At 50.9% G+C, this 25,426-nt stretch overlaps 1 protein-coding gene across 1 annotated transcript in view; it reads left to right on the top strand.

The window, feature by feature from the left end:
- CPT1A (carnitine palmitoyltransferase 1A) overlaps window positions 1-24,103 on the top strand; it is a 42,103-nt gene extending 18,000 nt beyond the window's left edge. The window contains exons 10-18 of the mRNA XM_052661803.1: window positions 3,084-3,272; window positions 4,714-4,819; window positions 7,875-7,991; window positions 9,602-9,766; window positions 16,163-16,297; window positions 17,954-18,106; window positions 19,606-19,719; window positions 20,053-20,145; window positions 22,053-24,103. Of these exons, the coding sequence (XP_052517763.1) occupies window positions 3,084-3,272; window positions 4,714-4,819; window positions 7,875-7,991; window positions 9,602-9,766; window positions 16,163-16,297; window positions 17,954-18,106; window positions 19,606-19,719; window positions 20,053-20,145; window positions 22,053-22,139 (1,159 nt within the window). The 3' untranslated portion in view covers window positions 22,140-24,103. The remainder of the gene's footprint in view (window positions 1-3,083; window positions 3,273-4,713; window positions 4,820-7,874; window positions 7,992-9,601; window positions 9,767-16,162; window positions 16,298-17,953; window positions 18,107-19,605; window positions 19,720-20,052; window positions 20,146-22,052) is intronic.
- Window positions 24,104-25,426: the final 1,323 nt, after the last annotated feature.

Genomic DNA, 25,426 nt, shown 5'->3' with positions numbered 1-25,426 from the left:
CGCCGGGGGGCTGTCGGGGGGTCTCGGGGTTCTCGCTTCACCAGGGGAGCAGACAGGTGTGCGGCCCCTCCAAGACGCCGGGGGACTGTCGGGGGTGGTCTCGGGGTTCTCTCTTCAGGGGGGCAGACAGGTGTGCAGCCCCTCCAAGACGCCAGGGGGCTGTCGGGGGTGGTCTCGGGGTTCTCTCTTCAGGGGGGCAGACAGGTGTGCAGCCCCTCCGAGACGCCGGGGGGCTGTCGGGGGGTCTTGGGGTTCTCGCTTCAGCAGGGGAGCAGACAGGTGTGCGGCCCCTCCGAGGCGCCAGGGGGCTGTCGGGGGGTCTCGGGGTTCTCTCCTCCTCAGGGGGTCAGACAGGTGTGCAGCCCCTCCGAGATGCCAGGGGGCTGTCGGGGGGTCTCGGGGTTCTCTCCTCATCAGGGGGGCAGACAGGTGTGCGGCCCCTCTGAGGCACCAGGGGGCTGTCGGGGGGTCTCGGGGTTCTCTCCTCCTCAGGGGGTCAGACAGGTGTGCAGCCCCTCCGAGACGCCAGGGGGCTGTCGGGGGGTCTCGGGGTTCTCTCCTCATCAGGGGGGCAGACAGGTGTGCGGCCCCTCCAAGACGCCAGGGGGCTGTCGGGGGGTCTCGGGGTTCTCTCCTCATCAGGGGGGCAGACAGGTGTGCGGCCCCTCTGAGATGCTGTCGTGTTTCGGGGGCTCAGGGTCCTCTCCTCACCAGGGTCCCCCCTGGCCGGGAGGTGGGTCCGGGTCCCCTTGGCCGTCTGTGTGACCGGCAGGTGTGCGTGTGCGTGGATCTTGGGACGCATGACCGAAGGAAGGAAGTAGGCGTTGTCCCGGGGGCTGCAGCATGTTTTTGGTTATTGTTTTGTTTTTAAGTACTGTTATTTAGTCTGGCTCTGCTGGGTCTCTGTTGCCGCACGAGGGCTTTCTCTGGCTTCCGAAGGCGGAGGCGGCTCTCTAGTTGCGGTGCACGCCCTTCGCGGTGCAATGACTGGGCTTGTTGCCGAGCACAGACTCGAGCACACCCGGGCTCAGTAGTTGCTGTTCCCAGGCTCCAGAGCCCAGGCTCAGTAGTTGGCACACGGGCTTAGTTGCTCCGCATCATGTGGAATATTCCCAGACCAGGGATCGAACCTTGTCCCCTGCGATGGCAGGTGAATTCTTTAACGCTGAGCCGGCAGGGAAGCCCTTGGGCGTGTTGGACTTAGGAAACAGACAAGTTTAGCCAAGGCCTCCGTGTCAGGGTTACTCTCCTGCCCCGTCTAAAGCTCGAGGGCCTGACCTGTACAGCCTGGGCTCTGATGCCTCTGGGGCTGGGCTAGTCTGTTTGGGGTGGGGGAGGGGGAGCACTTGGGGGACAAGCGAGTCTGTCTTCAGGCTTTGCCCAGGGCTGCTGGGGCAGTGTGGTCCCTGATGAGGACCCCTGGGGCCGGCAGTGTGGCTGCTCTTAGGGTCATGCTGGGAGCAAGATGGTGAGTGACTGTCCTGCAGAGAGGAGGAAGAGACCCAGGCGAGGGCACGCAGAGGGTGGTGGTGAGCCGGGGTGACTGACGGGCAGCAGAGAAGTCTGGGGAGAAGATGTTGGGAGCTGTGGAGTGAGTCCCATGTGCCTGGCTACATCTGGGCTTGATTCTGTGACTAGGCGCTGATAAAGGGGCCGCATTAGCCTGGAGTGACCTGCGTGCATGCTCAGTCGCGTCCCATGTGCAACCCCACGGACTGTAGCCCGCCCGGCTCCGCTGTCCGTGGGATTCTCCAGGCAAGAAGACTAGAGTGGTTGACCCTGCCCTCCTCCAGGGAATCTTCCCCACCCAGGGATCGAACCCACCGTCTCTTACGTCTCCTCATTGGCAGGCAGGCTCTTGACCACTAGCGCCACCTGGGAAGCCCCAGACTTATATTCTGGTCCGGGGGGTTCCGAGGCTGGACATGGGCAGTGTTAGTAAAGAGGAGGCTCAGTCTGAGAAGCTGGAGGGCATGGCCATCGCTGGGGGGCAAGGGGTCGGCTGGAACAGAGGGGATGTGTCCTGGGGAAGAACCTTGGGTCCCGAGTGCTGACTGAGTGTCACTGGGGGCAGCCAGTGAGGCAGAGAGGGACGGGGCGCAGACTCAGTGAGCAACCCCTGCCCGATGCATCCCCCGTGGGGCATCGCCTCACCTCACTTTCCTAGGTGCTGAGCACATACCAGCGATTCTCGTGGTCACCATTGTCCCCAGGCGTCAAGAACAGTGGTTGGAGCTGGGCCTGCGATGGGACCCATTGTGTTTCTGGGCTTTTGGGCACCCCTGGGGGTCTGGGTTGAGCACTAGGTGGGGAGAAGAGGGCGGGAGACAAACAGATGGCCCTGGCCGGGAAGGTGGGGTGGGGGGCCCAGGAGCTAGCTGGGGAGGCCACAGCTGGGGCGCCTCTTGGGAATTGGGTGTCTCATCAACTCCGTGCACCTCACGTGGGGCAGGATGGAAAAGAATCCCTGAATTTGGCTCCCGGGGGCGCCCCTCATCACGGGGCTGCCGTGTGGCCGTTTGTAGCACGGGCGTGTGGACTCGGGACCGGCTGGCCTGGGTAGCAGTCCTGACCCACCATGAAGGCACTGTGACCTCCTGCCTGTGCCTCGGTTTCCTCATCTGAAAGATGCGACAATGGTGTTGGGGTCTGTGAGCTTGAGCTGGTCCCGGTACCAGGGCCGTGCTCTTGGCCCTCGCTGTGGTTTCCAAGGGGTGGTCGCATGGAGAGGGTCAGAAGGCCACGAGGAAGGCCCCTGCCTGGCTGGGGCTCTGCTGCCTTGTACAGCAGAGCTCTGGGCCCGTCGGCCTTCTTGTCCTTCACTCGGCATTTATGGATGAAGTTCCCCGCCTGCAACGTCCCTGGAGCAGGTATAAGGAGAAGGCAAGACCCCTGCCCTCCAACCAGGCGGCCCAGCCAGCAGGCAGGCAGGCAGTGGTGGCAGATGGAGACAGTCTTTAATGCCCAGTTTTCCTTAAACCCCTAAAACACTGAGAACTGAAAAACCTTGTCCTTTCACACGTGCCTCGAAGGAGATGTCACCAAAGTGCTGCAGGTCTCATGGTACTTAATCCTCACCGCAGGGTCCCCTGGGCCAGGTGTCGCCAGGCCTATTTTGGACACGGGAAAAACAAGCAGTCTCTGGATGCCATTGAAAAAGCAGCGTTCTTCGTGACGTTAGACGAAACCGAGCAGGGATACCAGGAGGAGGACCCGGGAACGTCGATGGACAGCTACGCCAAGTCCCTGCTGCACGGCAGGTGTTTTGACAGGTATCGTGCTTACCTTCTGAAACACAGTGCTTCGCCTGTAAACCTGGAAGAAGCATTGCCTGAGGCTGACACCCAGCCATAGGCATCCACTGAAGCAAGGGGGCCGTGAAAATACGACTGGGGAGTTCCTTCTTTCCACCCAAACTGTCATGCACACGCGTAAGCAGCAGCCTTGAGATCCTTCCCCTCTGCACCACCTCCTCCGTTTGGAGATGCTCGTGAGAAGGGGCTGCCCGGGGCCTGACCTGGATGTCAGCTTTGGCTCTGCTCACTGGTCATGTGACTGGGTGAGCCTGCTCCACCTCCTGGAGCCTCCTTCCCCTTCCCCGTGAAGGGAGGTCCTGACTGCCCATCAGGTTGGGGGTGAGGGTTGGCCGAGTTGGGGAAAGGGTGGGGCAGGCACAGTTGGTCCTCTGTGTCTGCGGGGTTCAGCCCTCTGTGGATCAGGGAGCGTGTTTCAGAGCCTCGGTTGTGGAGCCTGTGGCTGCAGAGGGCCGACTCTGGGGCCGGAGCAGCCTCAGGTTTCCTTATCGGCCAGTGGGTCCCAGAGCCACGCCCCCAGCAGATACCCCGAGGACAACCTTGCAGCTTCCTGCATCTGCTGGTGTCTTATGCACCCTTTCTCGTTATAACAATACAGCCTGTTCTCCTTCTGGTCCCCAGTACCCAAATGTTTATCTCTGTGTCAGGAGCAGGGGAGAAACCAGTGAGTTAGGGTTCTATGTGTACCTTTTTTTCTGTTAATTTTTTTAAAAAATGTATTTATTTTCGGCTGTGCTGGATTTTTGTTGCTGTGCAGGCCCCTCTCCAGCTGCAGCGAGCACTAGTTGCGGTGCTCGGGCTTCTCATTGGAGTGGCTTCTCTCTTTTTTTTTTTAAGATGTATTTATTTATTTATTTGGCTGTGCTGGTTCTTAGTTGCAACACATGGGATCTTTAGTTGCCGCATGCAAAATCTTAGTTGCAGCATGTGGGATCTAGTTCCCTGACCAAGTATCGAACCCGGGGCCCCTGCACTGGGAGTGTGCAGTCTTAGCCACTGGACCACCAGGGAAATCCCTGCGGCGGCCTCTTGTTGCTGAGCACGGGCTCGAGGGCGCACAGGCCTCAGTCATTGCAGCACCTGGGCTCTAGAGCGCAGGTCAATAGTTGTGGCCCACGGCTTTATTTGCTCCGAGGCACGGTGGGACCTTCCCGGACCAGGGATCAAACCTGTATCTTATCTCCCGCGTTGGCAGGAGAATTCTTTACCACTGAGCCACCCGGGAGGCCCTTCTGTACGTACTTTGATTATCACTTGTGGAGAGTTGTTCACCTCTACCAACCATAGGAGGGATGGATACAGTCAGCTGAGGCCATCCATAAGAAAACAAACACGTTGTCTGGATTTGCTTTTGTCTTTGTAAACGTGTCAGCTGCATAAATATTTTTGTGTCATGCAGGTGGTTTGATAAATCATTCACGTTTATCATCTTTAAAAACGGCAAGATGGGCATTAACGCAGAGCACTCCTGGGCTGATGCGCCCATCATGGGTCACCTTTGGGAGGTGAGTGTCTGAAAGTTTTAACTTGACTGTAGAAACTGCTGTTGAGAAAGCAAACCCCAGACTGAATTAAACTTGGTAGTGTCCGTCCAGTTATAATGTTTTCAGCAGGTGTTGGCACTGTTGACTTATGGCTGAGGTTCCTTAAATGGAAACGTTTATTGTCACACCCTGAAGGGGCCCAAATAATGAGATGGCCTTGGCTCTGATGCAGTGACTTCAGGGCGGAACTGAAGCGCGGTTATTTTGAAAGCTGCCAAGTTTTAGGCCAAATAAAAGCAAGGATATTGAAATCTTGGTTTATGAAAGTGTAGTCAGTGTGCCTTTTACCACTTCGCTAAATTCTTAGAATTACCAAGTTACCGAAAAACCCCCCCAAAGCCCGTCATCCTCTCCCTCCACCTAATAGTTCACATTTATTTATTTTTTTGGCTGTGCCGTAAAATGTGCGATCGTAGTTCCCCAATCGGGGAAGCCCTCTGCAGTGGAAGTGTGGCGTCCTCACCTCTGTTCGCTGTTGGTGTCCCAGTCACTCAGCCATGTCCATCTCTTTTTGACCCCATGGACTGCAGCACGCCAAGCTCCCCTGACCGGGAAACCTTTAAAAAGGAAAGAAAAAATTGCTCCAGTCTGTAAGACAGTGGTGTGGTCCTAAGATATTAACACGTGATGAAAGTAGCCAAGTTGCCAAAAAGGCTCTTCACCACCCTTGTCTTTGCTGATGCCGACAAAGGCTGAGAGATCCTTTCAACTAAAGGTCTGTCATAGACCAAACCCCCTTCACCACTGCTGAATGTTGAAATGAGACACTTGAAGTCTCTTTGCTCTTCGTAATGGTCCATGCCTATTACACCCTGTTCCAAGGACTTTCGCAGTAATAAGAGCATCAGAGCAGTACTTGGGTGAAAGAGAAATCTCTGAGTCATAGGCAGTCAGGATCACATTAAGTCCATTTACCAAGTAGAGAAATCTACAGGATACTGACAAGGCCAGGCATATTTTTTTCAGTACTCTGGATAAGATAAAGATAAAAGGATTTAGTCTTACATCAGGGTGACCAGTTGGATGCCGTGGTGTTTAACTGTTAACTGCCCAATGGACACTGGTGGCCCATGACTCCAGAGGTCAGACAGGAGCCCAGATGCTCCCTGTGTGGATGAGAACTGACCCACCGTCTTGTCACGGAGGCCCACACCAGGGCCAGTTAACGGGCTGGTATAAAGATGCCACCTGTGCCAATCAAAAACAAATCTGGTCCAAGCTGAGTCCTGTTGGCTCTCTGTGTATTTCTGGTGTTTGTGTTGGACTCGGGGGCTCTGATGCAGAGCAGACACAGCTAGGCTGGGCCCCTTCACAGGCTCAGCTCACAGGGGCGTGAGATGAGGGCCCCCCTTACATTTCCCTGTCCCTGAGCCGCTGCCCTCCCCCGCTCCCCATCTGACAGTGTCACCATCTGACCTTGGGGTCTTTTTTTCTTCATTTTGCTTCCCCTACTGGAATGTAAGCTCCCCGAGGGTAGAAATACCTTTTAAAAATATTTTTATTATTTTTAAAAATTCAGATGTAATTCACAAAGCATACAGTTCACCTCTTCAAGAGTTCAGTGTGGTTCTCTCCATCGCCACTGCCTCATTCCAGGATACTCTCATCACTCCCCAAAGAAAACACCTTCCCCCAGCCCCACCCCACCCAACCCTTGGTAACCACTCATCTCCTTTCTGTCTCTGCCTGTTCTAGCCATTTCACAGAAATGGAATCGACAGAGTACGTGGTCTTGTGTATCTGGCTAATGTTTTCAGGATTCATCTATATTGTTCTATAGGGCTTCATTCCTTTTTTTAAATTTTTTTGGGATCTCAGTTCCCCAACGGGGGATTGAACCTGGCCCACAGCAGTGAAAGTCCAGAATCCTAACCACTAGGGCTTCGTTCCTTTTGATGGCTGAATGGTATTCCTTCGCGTGATAATACCATATTTTATCTGTTCATAACTTGATGGACATTTGGGTTCTTTTCACTTTTTAACTACTATAAACATCGCTTCTGTGAACGTCAGCGTACAAGTTGTATGTGAACATGCGTTTTCATTTCTTTTGAGTCCATACCTAAGAATGGAATTGCCTGGTCATGGCCATCTTTAAACTTTTGTAGAAAGGCAGAAATTCCTGTCTGCTTTGTCCACTGGTGCTCAGAAGCATTGCTAACTCAGAGTTGTTGTTCAGTCGCCAAGTCACGTCTCTTTGCGACCCCGTGGACTACAGCATGTTAGGCTTCCCCATCTCCTGGAGTTTGCTCAAACTCATGTCCGTTAAGTCGGTGATGCCATCCAACCATCTCATCCTCTGTCGTCCCCTTCTCTTCCTGCCCTCCATCTTTCCCAGCATCAGGGTCTTTTCCAATGAGTCGGCTCTTCGAATCAGGTGGCCAAAGTATTGGAGGTTCAGTTTCAGCATCAGTCCTTCCAGTGAATATTCAGGGTTGACTCATAGTTGGTGCTCAGTAAATACCATTGAATAAACTGGCTTAAGATTACCTGCCAGTGAACAGAAAGCGTTCACACCTGGGCCCACATCCTGACTCCCTGAGAAGTGTGAACTCGGACAGACTCTTCACCTCGCTGAGGTGGTCTTCTCATTTATACGCGTGAGAACAGCAGTTACTACCTTACAGGGTCAGTATCCATCAGGGTAACACCCAGAGGGTACTAGCTCACAGCCAGGACCTAGAAGCAGGCTCTGAGCTACTTTCTGCACATCATACACTCAGCTTGAATCCTGGCTGTGCTCCTCACCCGTCCAAACACTGTTGAACCTGGACGGTGAGGATGGGCCTAGCTCCAGGTCCATCTTCCTTGCTGCTGAAGTAGAGATCAGACTACCTTATTAGGTGGGTGTTCACAGGATGCCAAGTGCTCAGCAGACCCTAAGCAAGTAGTTATGGTTAAGTCTTTCTTGCATTTCTAGAAAGAAAAGGATGTGTTTTGAGAGGTCAGGTGACTTGTATGTAACAGTTACCTGTGATGATCTCAGACTTAACAGATGTGTCTTTATTTTTGACAGTATGTCATGGCTACAGACAGCTTCCAGCTGGGTTACACGGAGGATGGACACTGTAAAGGAGACACCAACCCGAACATCCCATACCCTACCCGGCTGCAGTGGGACATCCCGGAGGAAGTAAGTCCCACTCCTCAGACGCTTGTCAGTGACCTCGGTTGGGAGACGTGTCTAAGCTCTCTCAGTCGAATTTTCCAGTGCTCCTTCCTGAGTGCTCACGAGTTCAGAATGCCCCCGAGACAGAAACCTGTCCACCTGGGTGTTTCTTCCTGGGACCTCAAAGCTGCTGTATACGGCTCCTATCGCCTTGGCAGCCCCAGTCAGTAGCTCTTTCACCGAAAGCTTTTGGCTAAGATTGTCAGTGAAATTCTTAGCTCAAACTTAGCTAGACATCACAGTGAAATCATTTCCTTTGGAGTTGAAGTACGCTAGATCACTAATTTGTCATTTTTGTCCGTCTGAGTCTTCTCCAATGCAATTTACTCCATGGAAGCCCTTTGGGGAAGGAATTTTAGGGCTGGAAATACCAAATCAAAGCCAAGCAGGAATTCCCAGGGCCTGGGAAGTCTTTTTCTTTTTTGAAGTCATTTTTGACATAGAAAACATTGGATCCGTACTACAAGGTCTTATCCGTCTGCATCTTTTTGTCCAGCCTGCATCCCTGTGGCTGGTGTGTGGTCCTCAGAGAGGCATGACTTCTGATGAAGTGTGTGACAGAGTCCTTCTAGCTCACTAAGTCACGTACCATTTATTAAAAAGATTTTTTTTGATGGATTTTAGTTTTTAGAGCGCTTTTAGGTTCGTAGCAAAATCTGAGTGGAAGGTGCAGAGTTTCCCACACTCGCTCCGTCCTCACACACGCACAGTCACTCCCGCTGCCAATATCCCTACCAGTTGGTCCGTGTGTTATAGGCAGTGCAGCTACGCTGACACGTCAGTGTCACTAAAGTTCGTAGCTCACATTGGGGGTCACGCTTGGTGTCACGCTTGGTGTTGTGCATCCACGGTGTGGGCAGAGATATAATGACACTCAGAGCAGCATCACCGCCCTAAAACCTCTCCTCTGCCGGCTTCCCCATCTCGCCCGCCTTGCTCCTGACAGCACGGATCTCACCGTCTCTATCACGTTGCCTGTCCCTGAATGTCATACAGCTGGAATCGTATAGTGTGGAGCTGTTTCATTGACTTCTTGCCCTTGGTCACGTGCATTTAAGATTCCTTGTATGATTTCGTGGCTGAGGACTCCCTTCTATTGTACAGCTGTCCCACAGTCCACGTCCTTTTTTTTGGCTGTGCTGATTGGTATGTGGGAACCTAGTTCCCCTACAGGGGAAGCACAGAGTCTTAACCACGGCACCACCAGGGAGGTCCCAGTCCGTTTATTTTTTAAAACTGGTCCCTCGATGGCTAGCATGTAACAAGAATGGATCTCATGAAACAAAACCCGTGACTCTTTGAAATGCCCTCTGTGGGTCCCATTGGGACCAGGAGTTCCTCCTGTGTGGGCCACCCCATTGCTGTTTGGGGGGTGAGGGGCAGTGCCACGTTACCAACTTACTGCGACTCTTAGGTTAGAAGGATTGGAAAAAACCAAGAAGTAAACATGATGTATGTATTTCCAAGCAACAAGTCTGTCTGTCAGCTGTGCTGAAAGTCAGCTTGCGTTTTCTTCAATTTGTGTCAGAACTTCCCCTCCCATTAAGTGAAGCTTTTTCTCCCTTTTCCCCAAGTGTCAAGAGGTCATTGAGACTTCGCTGAGCAGCGCCAACCTCCTGGCCAACGACGTGGATTTCCACTCCTTCCCATTCCGCACTTTCGGTAAAGGGCTGATCAAGAAATGTAAAACCAGCCCGGATGCCTTCGTGCAGCTCTCGCTCCAGCTGGCTCATTACAAGGTGAGACCCCACCCAACCCCAGCTGGGCTTTTTGTCCTGAGCACTCCTGGGGGCCCAAGGCTGCCCACCCAGCGAGTAGGGGAGGACCCGTCACGGGAGCTAGTCGTGCCTGGGATGGCAGTGGGTTCATGCTTCACACGGGAGGAGAGGCAGAACGTAGGGGGCAGAAGGCAAGTGAGATCTCCTCGTTCCACCAAGCAGGAATTAGACGTGTAAGCTCCCAATGCTAGGGTTTGGGAAAGCAGAACTACTTAGGGCAGGCAACGGGGGGGTCTCTGACCCCTGACATCTTCTTCCATAGGAGGGGATACACCAGCCCCACGGGAGGTATTCTGGGATGGGTGGGGTCCCTGTACACACAGAAGCTTGTGGTGTTTCCAGGGCCCTGGAGGACCTCAGTGAGACTCTTTTCCATTGGAGGGAGCATTCCACCCTGAAAGGGTGGCCCTGGTTTCCAGGGGCCGTGGAAGTCCTTGTGGCATTGGGTCAAGATATGCCCTGGCTTTAATGGAGAATTTCTGTCTTCAAAGCTTGAGGGCTGAACACGGGTGCAGGGCAGCATTTCTGGACAGTGGTTCTGCTGTGTGAAGCTTGCTTTGTGCCAGGCACTGGCCTCAGTGCTCTACACACATAGCTCTCACAGTCTCCTCACTAGCAAGTCTCTATAGCTGGCCCAGTTTACCGGTTGCGAAAACTGGGGTTCACTCCAAGAGGTGAGCTGACCAGCTGCCAAGGTGATACTGGAGTCAGGCATGGGTCCCGGGGGCAGCCTGTAGCTTCGACTCCTCTGTAACTCAGGTCAGGAAGATAAACAGATGCAGAACAGCACAAGAGGCGGTGTTAGTACCAGGTAAACGACAACCGATGGGCCACAACTGTACTTCAAATCGACTCTAATACGGCTGATGGATGCACGAAAAAAGACAGTCACGGACCAGTTTTGCTCACAAACGCAAATGCAAAAAATCTAAAAAAAGCAATAGCAGATAGCATCAACCAGTGTCGGGAAAATACAGCAGCCAGCAGCAGCCAACGCCAGCGGCAGGAGGATGGTTTGGTATTAGTAAAGCCAGTGATAGACTTAACCATGTTACTAGCTCAGAGAAGAAGCCAGTCATTCTGACAGATGCTGGCGAGGCATTCATAATGGAGCCTCCCTACTCAGTAACTCGTAGCATAGGGGCTATCTCCTCAACACGGTAAATCACATCGTGTGCCAGCAGCCAGTGAAGTCGCTCAGTCGTGTCCGACTCTCTGTGACCCCATGGACTGTAGCCTACCAGGCTTCTCTGTCCATGGGATTTTCCAGGCAATAGTACTGGAGTGGATTGCCATTTCCTTCCCCAGGGGATCTTCCCGACCCAGGGATCGAACCCGGGCCTCCCGTATTGTAGACAGACGCTTTACCGTCTGAGCAGCCAGGGTCTTCCTCAAAAGTGGAGTGTGGAGGCAGCCCCATTAAAGCAGGAAGGATGAAGCGACCTCCAGAGCTGTTCTTGAATGTCTTTGCATTCAAGGGCATGAGTGCAGCTGACAGGATCACTGGGCAGAAGAAATATTCGCACATCTGCTCAGAAGATGGAGAGGGTGGGAAAGCTTCTATGGTTAGGAAGCATGCTCAGTAAGGAGGTCTGGTGCAGAATTATACAAAGACAAGCATCTTTGTATTATAGCTGTGATAGTCAAGCAGCAAACATGGTAGGAAAATGTGATACAAACTAGAAGCAAAACCCTGGGATTCCCCAAGCCTCTATTTATAAAGCAGTCAGGACCTTTGGGGAAAAGACCCAGAGCCTAGGAGAAGGAATGGACCCCCGGAGAGGGAGGGAAGGCTGTGATTTTGGACAGAAAGGCTCAGCACCTTCGAGATTAATGTCCCCGGTTCACACATGCACCGTGAACGTCGTCAGAGGTCCGCAGAAGACTTTAAGAGAAGGACTGGGCTGGTTTACCTTCCAAGTTCAAGTGGAGGGCTGATGTTTGAGAATAACTGGTAATATTTTGAAATGGAAAGGTTGTCAGGTGGAGATGGGGCAGGGTGAGGTGGAGACTTGCTCTTTCAAAGCTGAAAATATAGAAATCAGAAGCTTATACTGATTAACACAGTATAGTTTTGGTGCCAGAATAATTCCATGGAATCACGTAACAGTTTATTTGACACTGATTATTTGTTTTAATAACCCAAGCAGTTATATTTATTCTTTGCACTCTGGCTAGAAACAGCTAGAATTTCATTCTTGGCCCCCCACCCCTCTACCAATTCATCATGTGGCACTGAGTCTATTAAAAATGATTGACCGAAGTCTATTAATAGTTTAAAGCAGACTCCTCCATTCAAAAGTTCTTTCCTGCACCCCTGTTGGAAGGCTAGCTCTGTTAGGAACAGACTTCGCTGTGGCACTCACGGTCAGACCCATCTCTGCCCAGCTCTGGGCTGGAGGGCCTCATGGGGGCTCCTGCACAAATCCAGATGTTTTGAGTGGCCCTGCAGGGGGTTTCTGCTCCAGCCACCTAAGCTTCTTTGTCCCCTGGACCCCTTGGGCAGTTGGAGAAAGCCTTGGGGATCCCTTCTCCGAATAATGTTTAGAAAGCATAAAATGAAATACACAGGGTTACAAAAGTAACCAGTTAATTAACATGCAGGTGTCAAAATAGTAAGTGTCCTTTTGTGGTACAGTAGATGTGATTCTTTTTTTTAGATACAGTTTTATTTCTTTTATTATTTTTGGCCCTGCTGAGCCTTCTCTGCTCCTTGGGCTTTTCCCTAGCTGTGGCGAGCGGGGGCCACTCTCCAGTTGTGGTACACAGGCTTCCCATCGCGCTGGCTTCTCTTGTTGTGTAGCACGGCCTCTGGGCCATGGGGGCTTCGGTAGATGCGGCACGTGGGTGCAGTAGTTGTGGTTCCCAAGCTCCAGAGCACAAGCTCAGTAGTTGTAATGCACGTGCTTAGTTGCTCCGCAGCAGGTGGGATCTTCCTGGATCAGGGATCAAACCCGTGTCCCCTGCTTTGGCGGGTGCATCCTTTACCGCGGAGCCACCAGGGGAAGCCCTAGATGTAACTGTTCTTGCACTGACTTTCAGGCAGCAGGTCTGATAAGTGCCTTTGACTTTGAAGCAGTGATAAGCTTAGATGCTACTTTGGGGTATCTGCAGTAACCACATGCTTAGTCGCTCAGTCGTGTCTGACTCCTTGTGACCCTGTGGACTGTAGCCCTCTGGGCTCCTCTTCCATGGGGACTCTCCAGGCAAGAAACTGGAGTGGGCTGCCATGCCCTCCTGCAGGGGATCTTCCCAACGCAGGATCGAACCCAGGTCTGCCGCAGTGCAGGCAGATTCTTTTCTACTGAGCCACCATAATTTGATGTGAAAAGAGCTGTGATTTTTTTCCTATTCAGCATCACAGGCACTGCTCATAACTCCTGAGATTTGTTGCCTGTGCTTCTCACTGCTGTATCTCACTTTGTGGTTTAATTCACTTTGTGAAATTAAAAAATTATGCATATTTTCCATCCAAGTTCACACATCCCCAGGGTTAGTCACCCTTGATCTGGGCCTTATGCTGATCTCTGGTGCTGCTCCGGGCCTGTTCCCTCTTTTTGCTGCTTTTGAATGTGCTGGGCTCATTTCTACCACAGGACCTTTGCGCTTGCTCTGCACTGGCAATGAATAACTCCCAGATTTTTTAAAATAGTGTTTTGGCATTGCATCATATGAGATCTTAGTTCTCTGACCAGGGATAGAACCCGCATACCCTGCATTGGAGGCACTGAGTCTTAACTTCTGGACTGCCAGAGAAGTCCTCGCTACCTCCCAGACCAAGGTGGGGTTGCTTAGATCTCCTATTTAAAAGAGCCCTACTGGGATTTCCCTGGTGATGCAGTGATTAGGACTGTACTTCCAATGCAAGGGGCTCGGGTTTGAGCCCTGGTCTGGGAAGTAAGATCCCACATTCTGTGCAGCGCAGCCAAAAACTAAAAAAAAATTTAAAATAAATAAATAACCCTCCTCCCTATCACACTATTCCCCGACCGTGCGCTATTTCTGTGCGTTGCACCTGTCACTCGTGACATCAGGTGTGTGGTCATCCTTCCTCTCTCCCACTGGAATGTCGCAGACAGGCAGGGATGTGATCTGTCTTGTTTGCCACCGCATCCCAGTGCCAGGAGCGTGATAGCCACCATGGAAGAGGCATCAGTAAATACATATTGAGCAATTGATTTAACGAAGACCTTGGGCCGTAGTCATAATTCTAGGCTATAGCTATTAGCTTCCTGTTTGGGGGTTGTATTTATTTCTCACTTGGAAAACGGAGGTGAAAGATTCCCCCCAAATTCCACCAACCCCAACAGTTAGCTCCAGGGCAGCAATCCAAGTGTGCAAAAGGTTTGTGTTCTCACACCATGTGTGTTAATATCTTTATAGACTTTGTCTTTTGATCCTGCTGGTTAGACACTGGAGATGTTTTGGAGATGGCCGCTCTCCCAATGGTGAGGTGATGGCTGGTCGTAGCAGGTTAAGTGGGTGTAGCCATAACCCGGCTTGGGGTCTGAGTACACTAATATTCAGTGCATCAGCCATGAGGTTTTTAGATGGTTGTTAAAAAATTGTGGGTGTAATGCATGATTGCACCGACCACTTACACGGTTAAAGTTTGATATTGGAAAGTTGACTTCAAATAAATTGTTGCATTGTATACCCCAAGTTAACCTGTATTAAATGACTAAACTAGCACGTTTATGCTTTTTCCTCATCCCCTCCTTCTTTCCGGGCTCCCCAGTGCTTTATGATAAGACCCTGGGAAAGCCCCCTGTAGTAAGCTCCCCTCCTATAGGGAATTCTCTGAAAGGCATATTTGGTAAAATGACCTTAGTTCGGTTCTGTAGGCCAATGAGGGGTTAGAACCTCTCAGACCCCATCCAAGGGAAATGTAATAGCCAGTGTGTTAAAGGATGAGTAGATGATGAGCTGGCAGGTCTTTGTGCTGGGTGCTGGGGGTGCCCATCAGAGGCTGGGATGGCGCTCAGAACCCATGGCCAGCTGGCTTCCTCCCTGACCACACAGGGTGGTGGGGACAGCCAGTATTAAGTCAGCCGACCAGCCTTGGGGCTGAGGACCCCATGCAGCCGGGTTGCTCACAGGTCTGGACTGCACACCGGAAGTTCAGCCTTGCTAGCTCCTGAATGAGCAATATTGGCCTATTTCAAGGGTCCCCTGCCACCCTGGGGCCACCAGGACCCAAAGGCCCAGAGGGACATCGTCTGGTCAGAAATAACCTGGGCCCACAGTCCGCTGCCCGGCACTTTCCCGTCCCCATGGGGAACCTGGTCGTCTTCAAGCTGGGGCTTTGCAGGTGGTTTCCACCCGCAGCACAGGTGGTGGGCCGCCCCAAGCTCCTGCGGACCTGTGCCTGTCCTCGTCATCCCTGGCCGCCTCTGTCTCGGGCCCTTACAGAACCGTCCGCACATCACCCCCAGCTGTTCCTGTCATCCCATCTCCCCTCTGGCCCCTGACACCAGCATTCCTCATTGCAGTCTCCATCCTGCCCTGCCCTCTACCCCTCTGTCTCGCCTCCCTGTTTGCCTCTCAGGCTTAGATTCCGCAGCCTGTTGCTATCACCCTGACCTCTGCCCTAGAGCCCCAAGCACAGCAGACACACCCCCCGGGTCAGTCCAGTGTCTGCCTGCTTTGATGCTGCACTGAGAAGCCGACACAGCCCGAGAAAACCCCCCCAAACTGCAGCTCGTCTTTCTTAACTCATGAGCCCTGACTTTGGTGGTCCCAGACCACCCACTCTACACCCTCAGAGCCTGTTTCACACCCCTTTGCTGACTCCCAGCACCTCCCCTCCATCCTCTCTCTCTTAGGAGGTGAACTTCCTTATTTCACCAAGAAAGTGAATGTTCTAAAAAGACCCCGTGTCTGCTCCCCTCAGCGACTGCCAGCCCCCTACAGCCGTACCCTCCTGCTTTCTCTCCCTCTTGCCTAATGGCCGGGGTGGGGAGCTCTCTGTGCTGTAGGCACTGGCCCCCCACCTGCTTCCCGACCCCTTGGAGGAGGACCTTCCTGACCTGGAGTTAAGTAATTCCCAGCTCCTGCATGCAGTTCCCGGTCCTGTACTGTATTCTTCCTAAAACCACGTCTGCACTCGGGCAGATGTGTGAGATCTGGACGGCGGGTCATGGCAGCAGTTGCATCTGGACACAGAAACCTGGACCCTCCCGCCCCTTTCAAGCTAGTGACGTTTCCACCTGCCTGCTGCATAAGCCCGTGTAAAAACTGACTGACTAAAAACCGCCTCTGACGATGACGTCTGCTTTTCCCGGCTGACTTGAACCGTTCCCCTCATGTCTTTGTCAACACGCCCAGCCTTGTGTTAAAATATTTTTCCTTTCCCAGGACATGGGTAAATTTTCCCTCACCTACGAGGCCTCCATGACCCGGCTCTTCCGAGAGGGCAGAACAGAGACCGTGCGTTCTTGTACCACCGAGTCATGCAACTTCGTGCTGGCCATGATGGACCCCACACAGACGGTAGGTCCTGCCCGGCCAGCAGGAGAAAAGCCCCCCGAGGGGCCGTCTCTGCTGTTCAGAGGACGACACCCGAGGTTGACATGCAAGCTTCCCTGATTAAATCCCATGCATACTTCTCTAGAGAGTCCGCGTCCAGCATCTCCTTCCTTCCCTCCACCCATCTCGGGAGGACAGAGGGTATTAAAAGGCAACCGTCTAGACAGACACAAAGGTTCGTGTTTGCATCCATCCTGTTATTCTGTAACTTCTACAAGTGGGGTTATACTTCATAGGAGTCTTTTAATATTTATTTATTTGTTATTATTTGGCTGTGCCAGGTCTTAGTTGAGTCATGTGAGATCTTTAGTTGCAGCGTGTGGGATCTGCTTCCCAGACCGGGGATCAAACCTGGGCTCCCTGCATGGGAAACTCATAGCCACTGGATCCCCAGGGAGGGCCCCCTCAGAGTCTTTAAATCAGAGCGGTGCACAGCCGGTGAATGGGAGGGAGGTGAGGCAGGACAGTGCTGGTAGTCGGTGTCTGGCTGAGAAAATGGTGACCGTCCATGGGCGCCTTCTTACTTTATTATTGTTATTATTATTACTGTTTTTTGTTGACACATACGGCACGTGAGATCTTAGTTCTCTGACCAGGGATTGAACCCACAGCTCCTGCATTGGGAGCGTGGATTCTTAACCACTAGGCCACCAGGGAAGTCTCACACAGACACCTTCTGCCCAGGGTTCCTGAAGCCCACTGCCCACACTGAAGCCCCACTGAGCAGGCTCGGGGCCCTGGGTTTTCTGTGCACTGCCTTTGACAGTCCTCGTGGTGGCTCGTGAAGCATTATCAGTTCATTTTTGATAGATAAAGGAACAGAGACTTAGCTGAATCCGGCAAACTGCTGACCACACACACCCAGTGAGGGGCTGAGGCCCATCCTGTCCGGGTCTGCTGACCCCCGAGGGGACGTGGCCCGGGGTTTTGCTCCCCTCTGGGGAGCTCCTTCCTGGACAGGCTGTTGGTTCCAAGGGGAGGAACTTGGCAAGTCTTATCACAGATGGCTCTGATCTGTCACTGGCTGCTTTCAGAACAGCTTGAGGGCCGGGTCTGGAGTGGACGCGCCTCCACGTCCATGGAAGGGCTTGTGTCTCCTCGTTCTGAGATTGACCAACAGGGTCCTAAAGAACCTGGAGCGGCCTTTCGGGTCTGGCTTGTAGGCCCCCGAAGTGCTGTTTAGCCGAGCTGACAGACCACCCTGGAGGGTTACTTAAGGGCCCACAGGAATGTCGCAGTCCCCTGAGAGGAAAGGGGCTTCATTCCACACGATGAGACACGGAGGCTGGTGCTTTCCTACCTACTTAGTGGCCTCATTTGTGTGAAAGGTGAAATGATGCCCAGTGGGCAGCACACAGGATCCCCAAACTGCCTCTCCGACCACCTGTCCCTCCCACAACCTCGCAGCAGGAATCTGGGGCAGGGGCAGCCGGCCAGTGGCGTTTCTGGTCAGGTTGCCTTGGAAACCACCCAAAGACCGCCCAGACCCCCTGCCCGCCCCACCAGTGACCTGCTGTCTCAGCACCCTGTTGGACCGCTGGGGAGAAGGGCCCGGGACCGTCATCTTGGAGCTTACACCATGCTGCACGACTTGAAACTGCCCGTCCTCTGTTATTTCAGGTTGAACAGAGGCTCAAATTGTTCAAGATAGCGTCTGAGAAGCATCAGCTTCTGTACCGCCTGGCAATGACCGGAGCAGGGATCGACCGCCACCTCTTCTGCCTCTACGTGGTCTCCAAGTACCTCGCGGTCGACTCCCCTTTCCTGAAGGAGGTGAGGCCCTTCTGTGCGGCCCACTTGGCTTTCTTGGCTAAACCAAACTTAGTCAATCTTAGGACAAAACTTAGTAAAACTTAGTACAGCTTTGCCAGTCAGAACTGGTCTGACAGATGGGTTCCAGGGCTCAGCAGTCCTCACGCTGGAAAATCTGAGCCACATTTCTTCAACCCCGGGAATGCCATTGTTGTTTAGTCGCCAAGTCATGTCAGACTCCTCGCAACCCCATGAACTACAGCACACCAGGCTCCTCTGTCCTCCACTGTCTCCCAGAGTTTGCTCAAACTCATGTCAGTTGAGTCGGTGATGCCATCCAACCATCTCATCCTCTGTTGCCCCCTTCTCCTGCCCTCAATTTTTCCCAGCATCAGGGTCTCCTTCATTGATTGAGTCAGCTTTTCACACTAGGTGGCCAAAGTATTGGAGCTTCAGCATCAGTCCTTCCAATGAATATTCAGTGTTGATTTCCTTTAGGATTGACTGGTTTAATCTCCTTGCAGTCCCGGGGACTCTCAAGAGTCTTTTCCAACACCACAGTTCGAAAGCATCAATTCTTCAGTGCAAAGTCTTCTTTATGGTCTAACTCTCACATCTGTACATGACTACTGGAAAAACCATGCTTGTACTAAAATAACTATTAAGTGATGAGCTCTGAAAGACTGATGCTAAAGCTGAAACTCCAATACTTTGGCCACCTGATGCAAAGAACTGACTCATTGGAAAAGACCCTGATGCTGGGAATGATTGAAGGCAGGAGGAGAAGGGGATGACAGACGATGAGATGGTTGGATGGCATCACTGACTCAATGGACATGAGTTTGAGTAAGCTCTGGAGCTGGTGGACAGGAAGGTCTGGCGTGCTGCTATTCATGGAGTCGCAAAGGGTCGGACACGACTGAGCGACTGAACTGAACTGATGAGCTCTGAGGTGGGTTGTTTGTTTTTTTTTTTGACCACCCTGCAGAGCATGTGGGATCTAGTGCTCTGACCAGGAATTGAAACCTGTGCTTCCTGCAGTGGGAGCCCCGGGTCGTAACCACTGCACAGCCGGGGAAGTCCTGAGCTCTGAGTATTTACTTCTTTCATTTTTAATATAGTTGCTTTTATGTTTATAAAATATAACTTCTTAACAGTGGCTGTGTTTAACAGGCACCTTGGACAATTGCTGGAAGTTTGACCTTCAGCTTAGGAGCGCTGGTGCCAGCGTGCTACAGCACGCAGCTGCTCCGTTCCAAACCTTACTCCGTGTATCTGCCGCCTTTTCTGTCCAAGACCCCGTCAGCCAGTGTTTGCCTCTCTAGTCCAGGTGCCCTCAGCTGCCCCATCCCTCTCCGAAGAACCCCTGGCCCGAGAGCCACCAAGGCCCCCAGGGACATAGCTTTCTGGGGTCTGAAACAGGCTAAACACCAAGCATTCCTCAGCTCCTGGGTTCCTTGGGGACAGAAGAGGATGGAGCTGGGAAGTGTCATTAGAACATCGCCTGTTTAACTCCCCAGGTCCTCTCTGAGCCTTGGAGATTATCCACCAGCCAGACCCCTCCACAGCAGGTGGAACTGTTCAATTTGGATAGGAATCCAGACTACGTGTCAAGCGGAGGGGGCTTCGGGCCGGTAAGTGGCCGGGCATTTGAGTTCACAGAGCAGCAAGCACCGGGGCAGGACAGGACTGTCTCAGCTATAAGCACCCCACCCTGAAGGAGCTCCTACTGGTTACTCATGCTGGTGTGAATGGCATTCTCATTAAAGGTCCGAAATCCCCCTTTTCCGGGGCCTCATTTCCACGGTTCTGTTGATTCATTCACTCACCATGCCACGTGGTATGTGGGATCTTAGTTCCCCGACCAGGGATCAAACCCATGTCCCCTGCAGTGAAGGTGCGGAGCCCTAAGCACTGGACCGCCAAGGAATTCCCCCCGAGTTCAGTGTGAATGTGCTTTGCTATAGGTTGCTGATGACGGCTATGGGGTGTCGTACATTCTCGTCGGTGAGGACCTCATCAATTTCCATATATCCTCCAAGTTCTCCTGTCCTGAGACGGTAAGTACAAGAGTCCCCCCTTCCCAGGACGGAGTATTTGTACTATCTTCTTTTGAAGGGAGTGGGTGGGGGGCACATCCCTGATTTGACAGAAAATTTCAATTCAGTTATACATTCTTCCTTGGTTGGGATGTTTTCAAAACAAGGATTTTAATAGTTTTAAAGGGATCCATCTTATTTGGTTGAAAGTCTTCATCTTTGCTGCTAGCCGTGGTTTCAAATCTTACTAAGCTGGAGTGCTTCTACAACTTTTAGACTCTGTAACATTGAATGGTTGGCTTCCTACCAGTGGCGCTAGGGGTAAGGAAGCCGCCTGCCAGTGCAGGAGATGTAAGAGATGTTGGTTCGATCCCTGGGTCGGGAAGATCCCCTGGAGGAGGAGATGGCAACCCACTCCAGTGTTCTTGCCTGGAGAATCCCATGGACAGAGGAGCCTGGCGGGCTACAGTCCGTGGGATCGCAGAGTCGGACACGACTGAAGTGAGGCACGAAACATTGAATGACAGACTTAAGATCTGTGTGCATGAGCTAAGTAATTCACACACACAGTGCAGCAGCGGTCTGCGGTGATCTCTGAATGGAGCCCGTGACCTCCTTCCTAGCACGGCACATTTAATCTTGATTTATATTCTCACCTTCCCACATTGTATGTCGCCTGGCAGTCAGCGCCGGGTTCACCTTTAACAGAGACGTTTGGAATTCACTCGCTTATTGTGTCTTATGTGATGCATTGACATTAGGGAAAGAAGATAACAGGCATTCCAGTGCTCATAGCAGCACTATTTATAGTAGCCAAGACATGGAAGCAACCTGAATGTTTATCAACTGATGAATGGATAAAGAGGTGATACACACACACACACACACACACACACACACGCACACACACACACATATACATAGGTACACTAGAATATTACTCAACCATAAAAAGAATGAAATAATGCCATTTGCAGCGACATGCATGGACCTAGAGATCACCATGCTAGATGACGTAAGTCAGAGAAAGGCAAATACCATATGGTTATCGGTTATATGTAGAAATAAAATGATACAGATGGACTTATTTATAAAACAGAAATAGACTCACAGACATAGAAAGCAAATTTATGGTTACCTAAGGGGAAAGGGAGTGGGGAGGGATAAATTAGGAGTTTGGGATTAACAGATACACACTATTATATATAAAATGGGTAGTCAACAGGACCTACTATGTAGCGCAGGGAACTCCACTCAGTACTTTATCATAACCTATATAGAAAAGAATCTGAAAAAGAATGGATATATATGGATATGTATAACTGAATCACTTTGCTATACACCTGAAATTAACACAATATTATAAATCAATTGTACTCCAATATAAAATAAGAATTAAATTTAAAAAATAACTATTAAGGCTGTTTCACTATGAAAGATAAGGTATTGGAAGCTAATGGAAACTTCAAAAGGTGTGTGACAATTAGCAGAGGCATAGAACTTATATTTGCTCTGTGTAATGTTATATAACAAGAATAAGACAAGAACTGTTCAAAGTACCCTTAATAAGTTGTTTTTTTAAAAAATAAAACACCTTAGATCTCAAAACAAATACAGCCACATATAAAATAGGTAAACAAGGTCATACTGTATAGCACAGGGAACTATAGTCAGTGTCTCATAATAATAATGTGGGGGGAAAAAAAACAAACAAACACAGCCACACAAACATGTAAGCTGTTATCTTTATGAACCCTTAACATCTCACCAGACTCTGTAACTTAATGATTCACTGAGTCAAAGCTTAAGAGAACTAGCAAAAAAGAATGGTAGCTCTTTGAATCAGATTACAAGTGAAAAGGCTTGAAATGTGAACAGTCCCACGTTGTAATCTGCTTCTTTTTTGTCTGCTTGTTTTTAAATGGAAGGACTCGCATCGCTTCGGGAAGAACCTGAGAGAAGCAATGACTGACATCATCAGTTTGTTCGGGTTCAGCCCCAATTCCAGAAAGTAAATCTCTTAGCACTTCCGGGAAGGAAAAGAAGTTCTTCTGATGAAAAACTAAATGAAAAATAGCTCTGTATCCTGACTGTATTTCAGGATGAAAATTTGTTTCCTTCCGGTGAAGGTTTGGTGTTTTTGCTTTTCTAGGACAGCAGGCTCCACACCGTGAAGTATAACCCTACTCCTTCTAAGCAGCTCCTAATTTGGGGGACATTGGATGAAGTCCCCCCTAAAGTCTTCCCATCACCTTACATTTCTTAAGGGACAAGCGATTTTTGGAATGAGTGGGGTTGTGGCTTCATACTCGCTGGAAACAGACCGGCACGTTTCCTTGGCTGCCACTGGACACCTGGTACTTACGGGCATTTAATTTTATCAGAGCAGTGTAAACATTTGTTTCCTTCCGAGAGAAAAGCATCTTTTAAGTTGCAGATATTAGCAGTTAACAGCCAACGCACGTGCGAGGCACTAACCGAGACAAGTTTTGTGCTTTTGGAATCTGTTCTGTCCTGTGGTCACACGTCACTGTCTACTTCAGCCGTCTGCTTTTGCCTCTCTGTGTTTGAAGTCTTCAACACCCAGTGCCTTAAAAACAGAAGGCCCTAAGTGTAAGGGAGACCACACAAGAGATTTAAGTCTTTAAGTGGAATTGTGGGTATCTCACTCCCGTCTCAATTTACTGGGTGGATATCCCTATGTAGGGATTTTCCTGTCGTGTCCCCATGTCCCAGAGGGACCAGTCCCCTTACAAGGGCAGCTGTGAGCCGGATTCCCTTCCATCAGACTGCTTTCCTCAAGCTTCATTGTTAAGCTACAAAAGAAGATGTGGGTGTGTGTCAGAAATGGGGAGCGAGGGATGTGATGGTTGAAGATAGCGTGTCTGGAGAACACACATCCCAACCCAACAGCAGGGAGAACAGGACACTGGCCACTGAGAAAGGAACAAACTTGGGAAGAGCGAACCTCAGGCAGTCAGGGTTGGCCGTCCCACCTGGTGAGAGAGGAGACCCACTCCCGTTTCCAGGGAGACGGGGGAGATGGGTCATCTCGGTGACCTCCTAGAATGTCGCAGGTGACAGGTGCTGAGTTTAACACAGCCTACCCTTCCCATGCCTGTGCCTTGCTCGAAAGAGTGATTGACCAAAAAGAGATGATGCGCTGTATCGTCTTCAGTATTTAATGCAAAAAGAATCATGGAGTGAAATAGACCCACTGCCTCTGGGCTGTCATGACAGGCTGAGCTGTCCAGTTTTTAAATCATGTGTTTATTTTTCTGACCACTCTGTTCTGGTGGGGCTCGTGTCTCTAAGAGTCCTGTACTCCAGTGATATGGTGATGAGGCTGAACCAATGGAGCAGGAGCAAGGTGCTGGCCACAGAGTGCATGCATCTTTTATTCGTGTACACGTTGTGATGTAAAACCCCACCTAAATGGGCCAAAGACTCTTATCTGTTAAAACCAAGCGGAAATGGGAACAGACAAAAAAGCAAAAAAGGCATCTAACCACCATAGCAACGAAAGACCCTCTTCGTCTGTGGTATGTAGTCGGGGGGCGTCAGGGGATACGGGAGACCCCCTGCCTCAGCCAGGTGTGGCTTCCGGCGGAAGCCAGGGCCCCAAGACTATCCACTGTTGACCACTGACCGGTCTGTATTATGATTTACAGGTGAATTCGAGAGCAGACGTGTTAGCACTCAAACCTATTTGGGCTTGTCGCTCAGGTTTTAAATATTTCAGAGGTAATCATCACTAATCCATGCAGTCATCAATGCAATTTTATATTCCTTAAAAGGAAGAAGACTGGGTTTGTACTGTACGTGTTGAAAGCAGGAAGTAAGAGTATTCATGTATTTAATTTAATTTGGAACAAGCCATAGTCTTAACAGAGCTGTGGTCTGAATTTGTTATCTTGGACTGGCCATTGCATGTAAATACAAGATCCCTTTTGGATGTAAATCTTAGATATGCAGTATGAATGTTACCATTAATAAAAATATTAACCACAGGACTGCTTTCTGTCTCTTTTGTTATACTGATAAGGAGGCTAAAGGTCAGGCTCTTGGGACAAAGGTGACCAACCAAGATATGCAGAAAAGGCCTCGGGCTGGGTAGAGTGGACCTCACTAGAGTCACACCTCTGTTGGAGAAGGGCTGCTGCTAAGAAGGGCTGCGGGCTTCGCTCTGTGTTCGTTTTCCGTCTTCTCCCGTGCCTCAGGGCCTGGAACAGCACTGACGCATAGTGAGCAGGTGCTCAATCAATGAACCTCCGTTTCCTCCAAGGCTCTTATTGAGCACCTCCTGTATGCTAAGCTCTGTTCTAGGCACTGGGAATACAGCGGGAACCCCACCAGGTTCTGGCTGTCATGGGAAATAGTACAGACGAACTTGCCTGCAGTGCAGAAATAGACGCAGACCCAGAGAAGGCACATTTGGACACGGGGTGGCAGGTGGGATGAATTAGGAGGCTGGGATTGGCGTGCGCACTGCCACGTGTAAAACAGCTAGTGGGAGCCTGCCGTAGAGTGTGGGGAGCTCAGCTGGGTGCTCTGTGATGACCTAGAGCGGGTGAGGTGGGGGTGGGGGAGGAGGGAGGCCCAAGAGGAAGCGGATGTATGTGTACAAGCAGCTGACTCACTCGCACTGTACGGCAGAAACTAACACAGCATTGTAAGGCAGCTATACACCAATGAAAAAATATCCCAGTGGGAGGAAGTCAAGAACCAAGAGAACCCTAGGATCTTAAGGGTTCCTAGACTCTGTGTGTGTGTGTGTGTGTGTGTGTGTGTGTGTGTGTGTGTGTTTGTGTGTGTGTGTGTGGTGAGAATACCTGGCTTGTGAAGGATGCTGATTTAGAACTGAGGCCTAAAGGACAAGCTTTCACCTTTTTTAATATTATTATTATTTTAAAGTTTATTCACTTTTTTTGAAGGTTTTATGTATATGTTATTTCTTTAAACATGCCATATTTTAATGGGTGCACAGTACTTTTACTTGGCATCAATTATGAATTGATTTTGAAACAATGCAGGATTAAACCAGCTAGGATGATTACTGTCCTCTCCATTCCTTTGGGGTGACTCTGCCAAGAGGTGATGGGTTCCACTCTATTCCAATTCGTGTTGTCATATGTCCCCTAGAGCCACACAGAAAGTGGCTCTGCTAGCTAGTACAGCATATTACTGTGCTTGTCGTCGAAACCAGGTGCCCGCTTCTGGTGGATCTCCCTTGCCACTGCTTGCTGAATGCTTTGAACCCTGAGACAACTTAGTGCGTTTTTGGCCAAGGGAAACATCCTGC

This window comes from Budorcas taxicolor, chromosome 25, assembly GCF_023091745.1.
Source record: "Budorcas taxicolor isolate Tak-1 chromosome 25, Takin1.1, whole genome shotgun sequence".
Lineage (NCBI taxonomy): Eukaryota > Metazoa > Chordata > Mammalia > Artiodactyla > Bovidae > Budorcas > Budorcas taxicolor.
The sequence above is the reverse complement of the archived record's forward strand: the minus strand, read 5'-3'. Positions and strand labels throughout refer to the sequence as shown.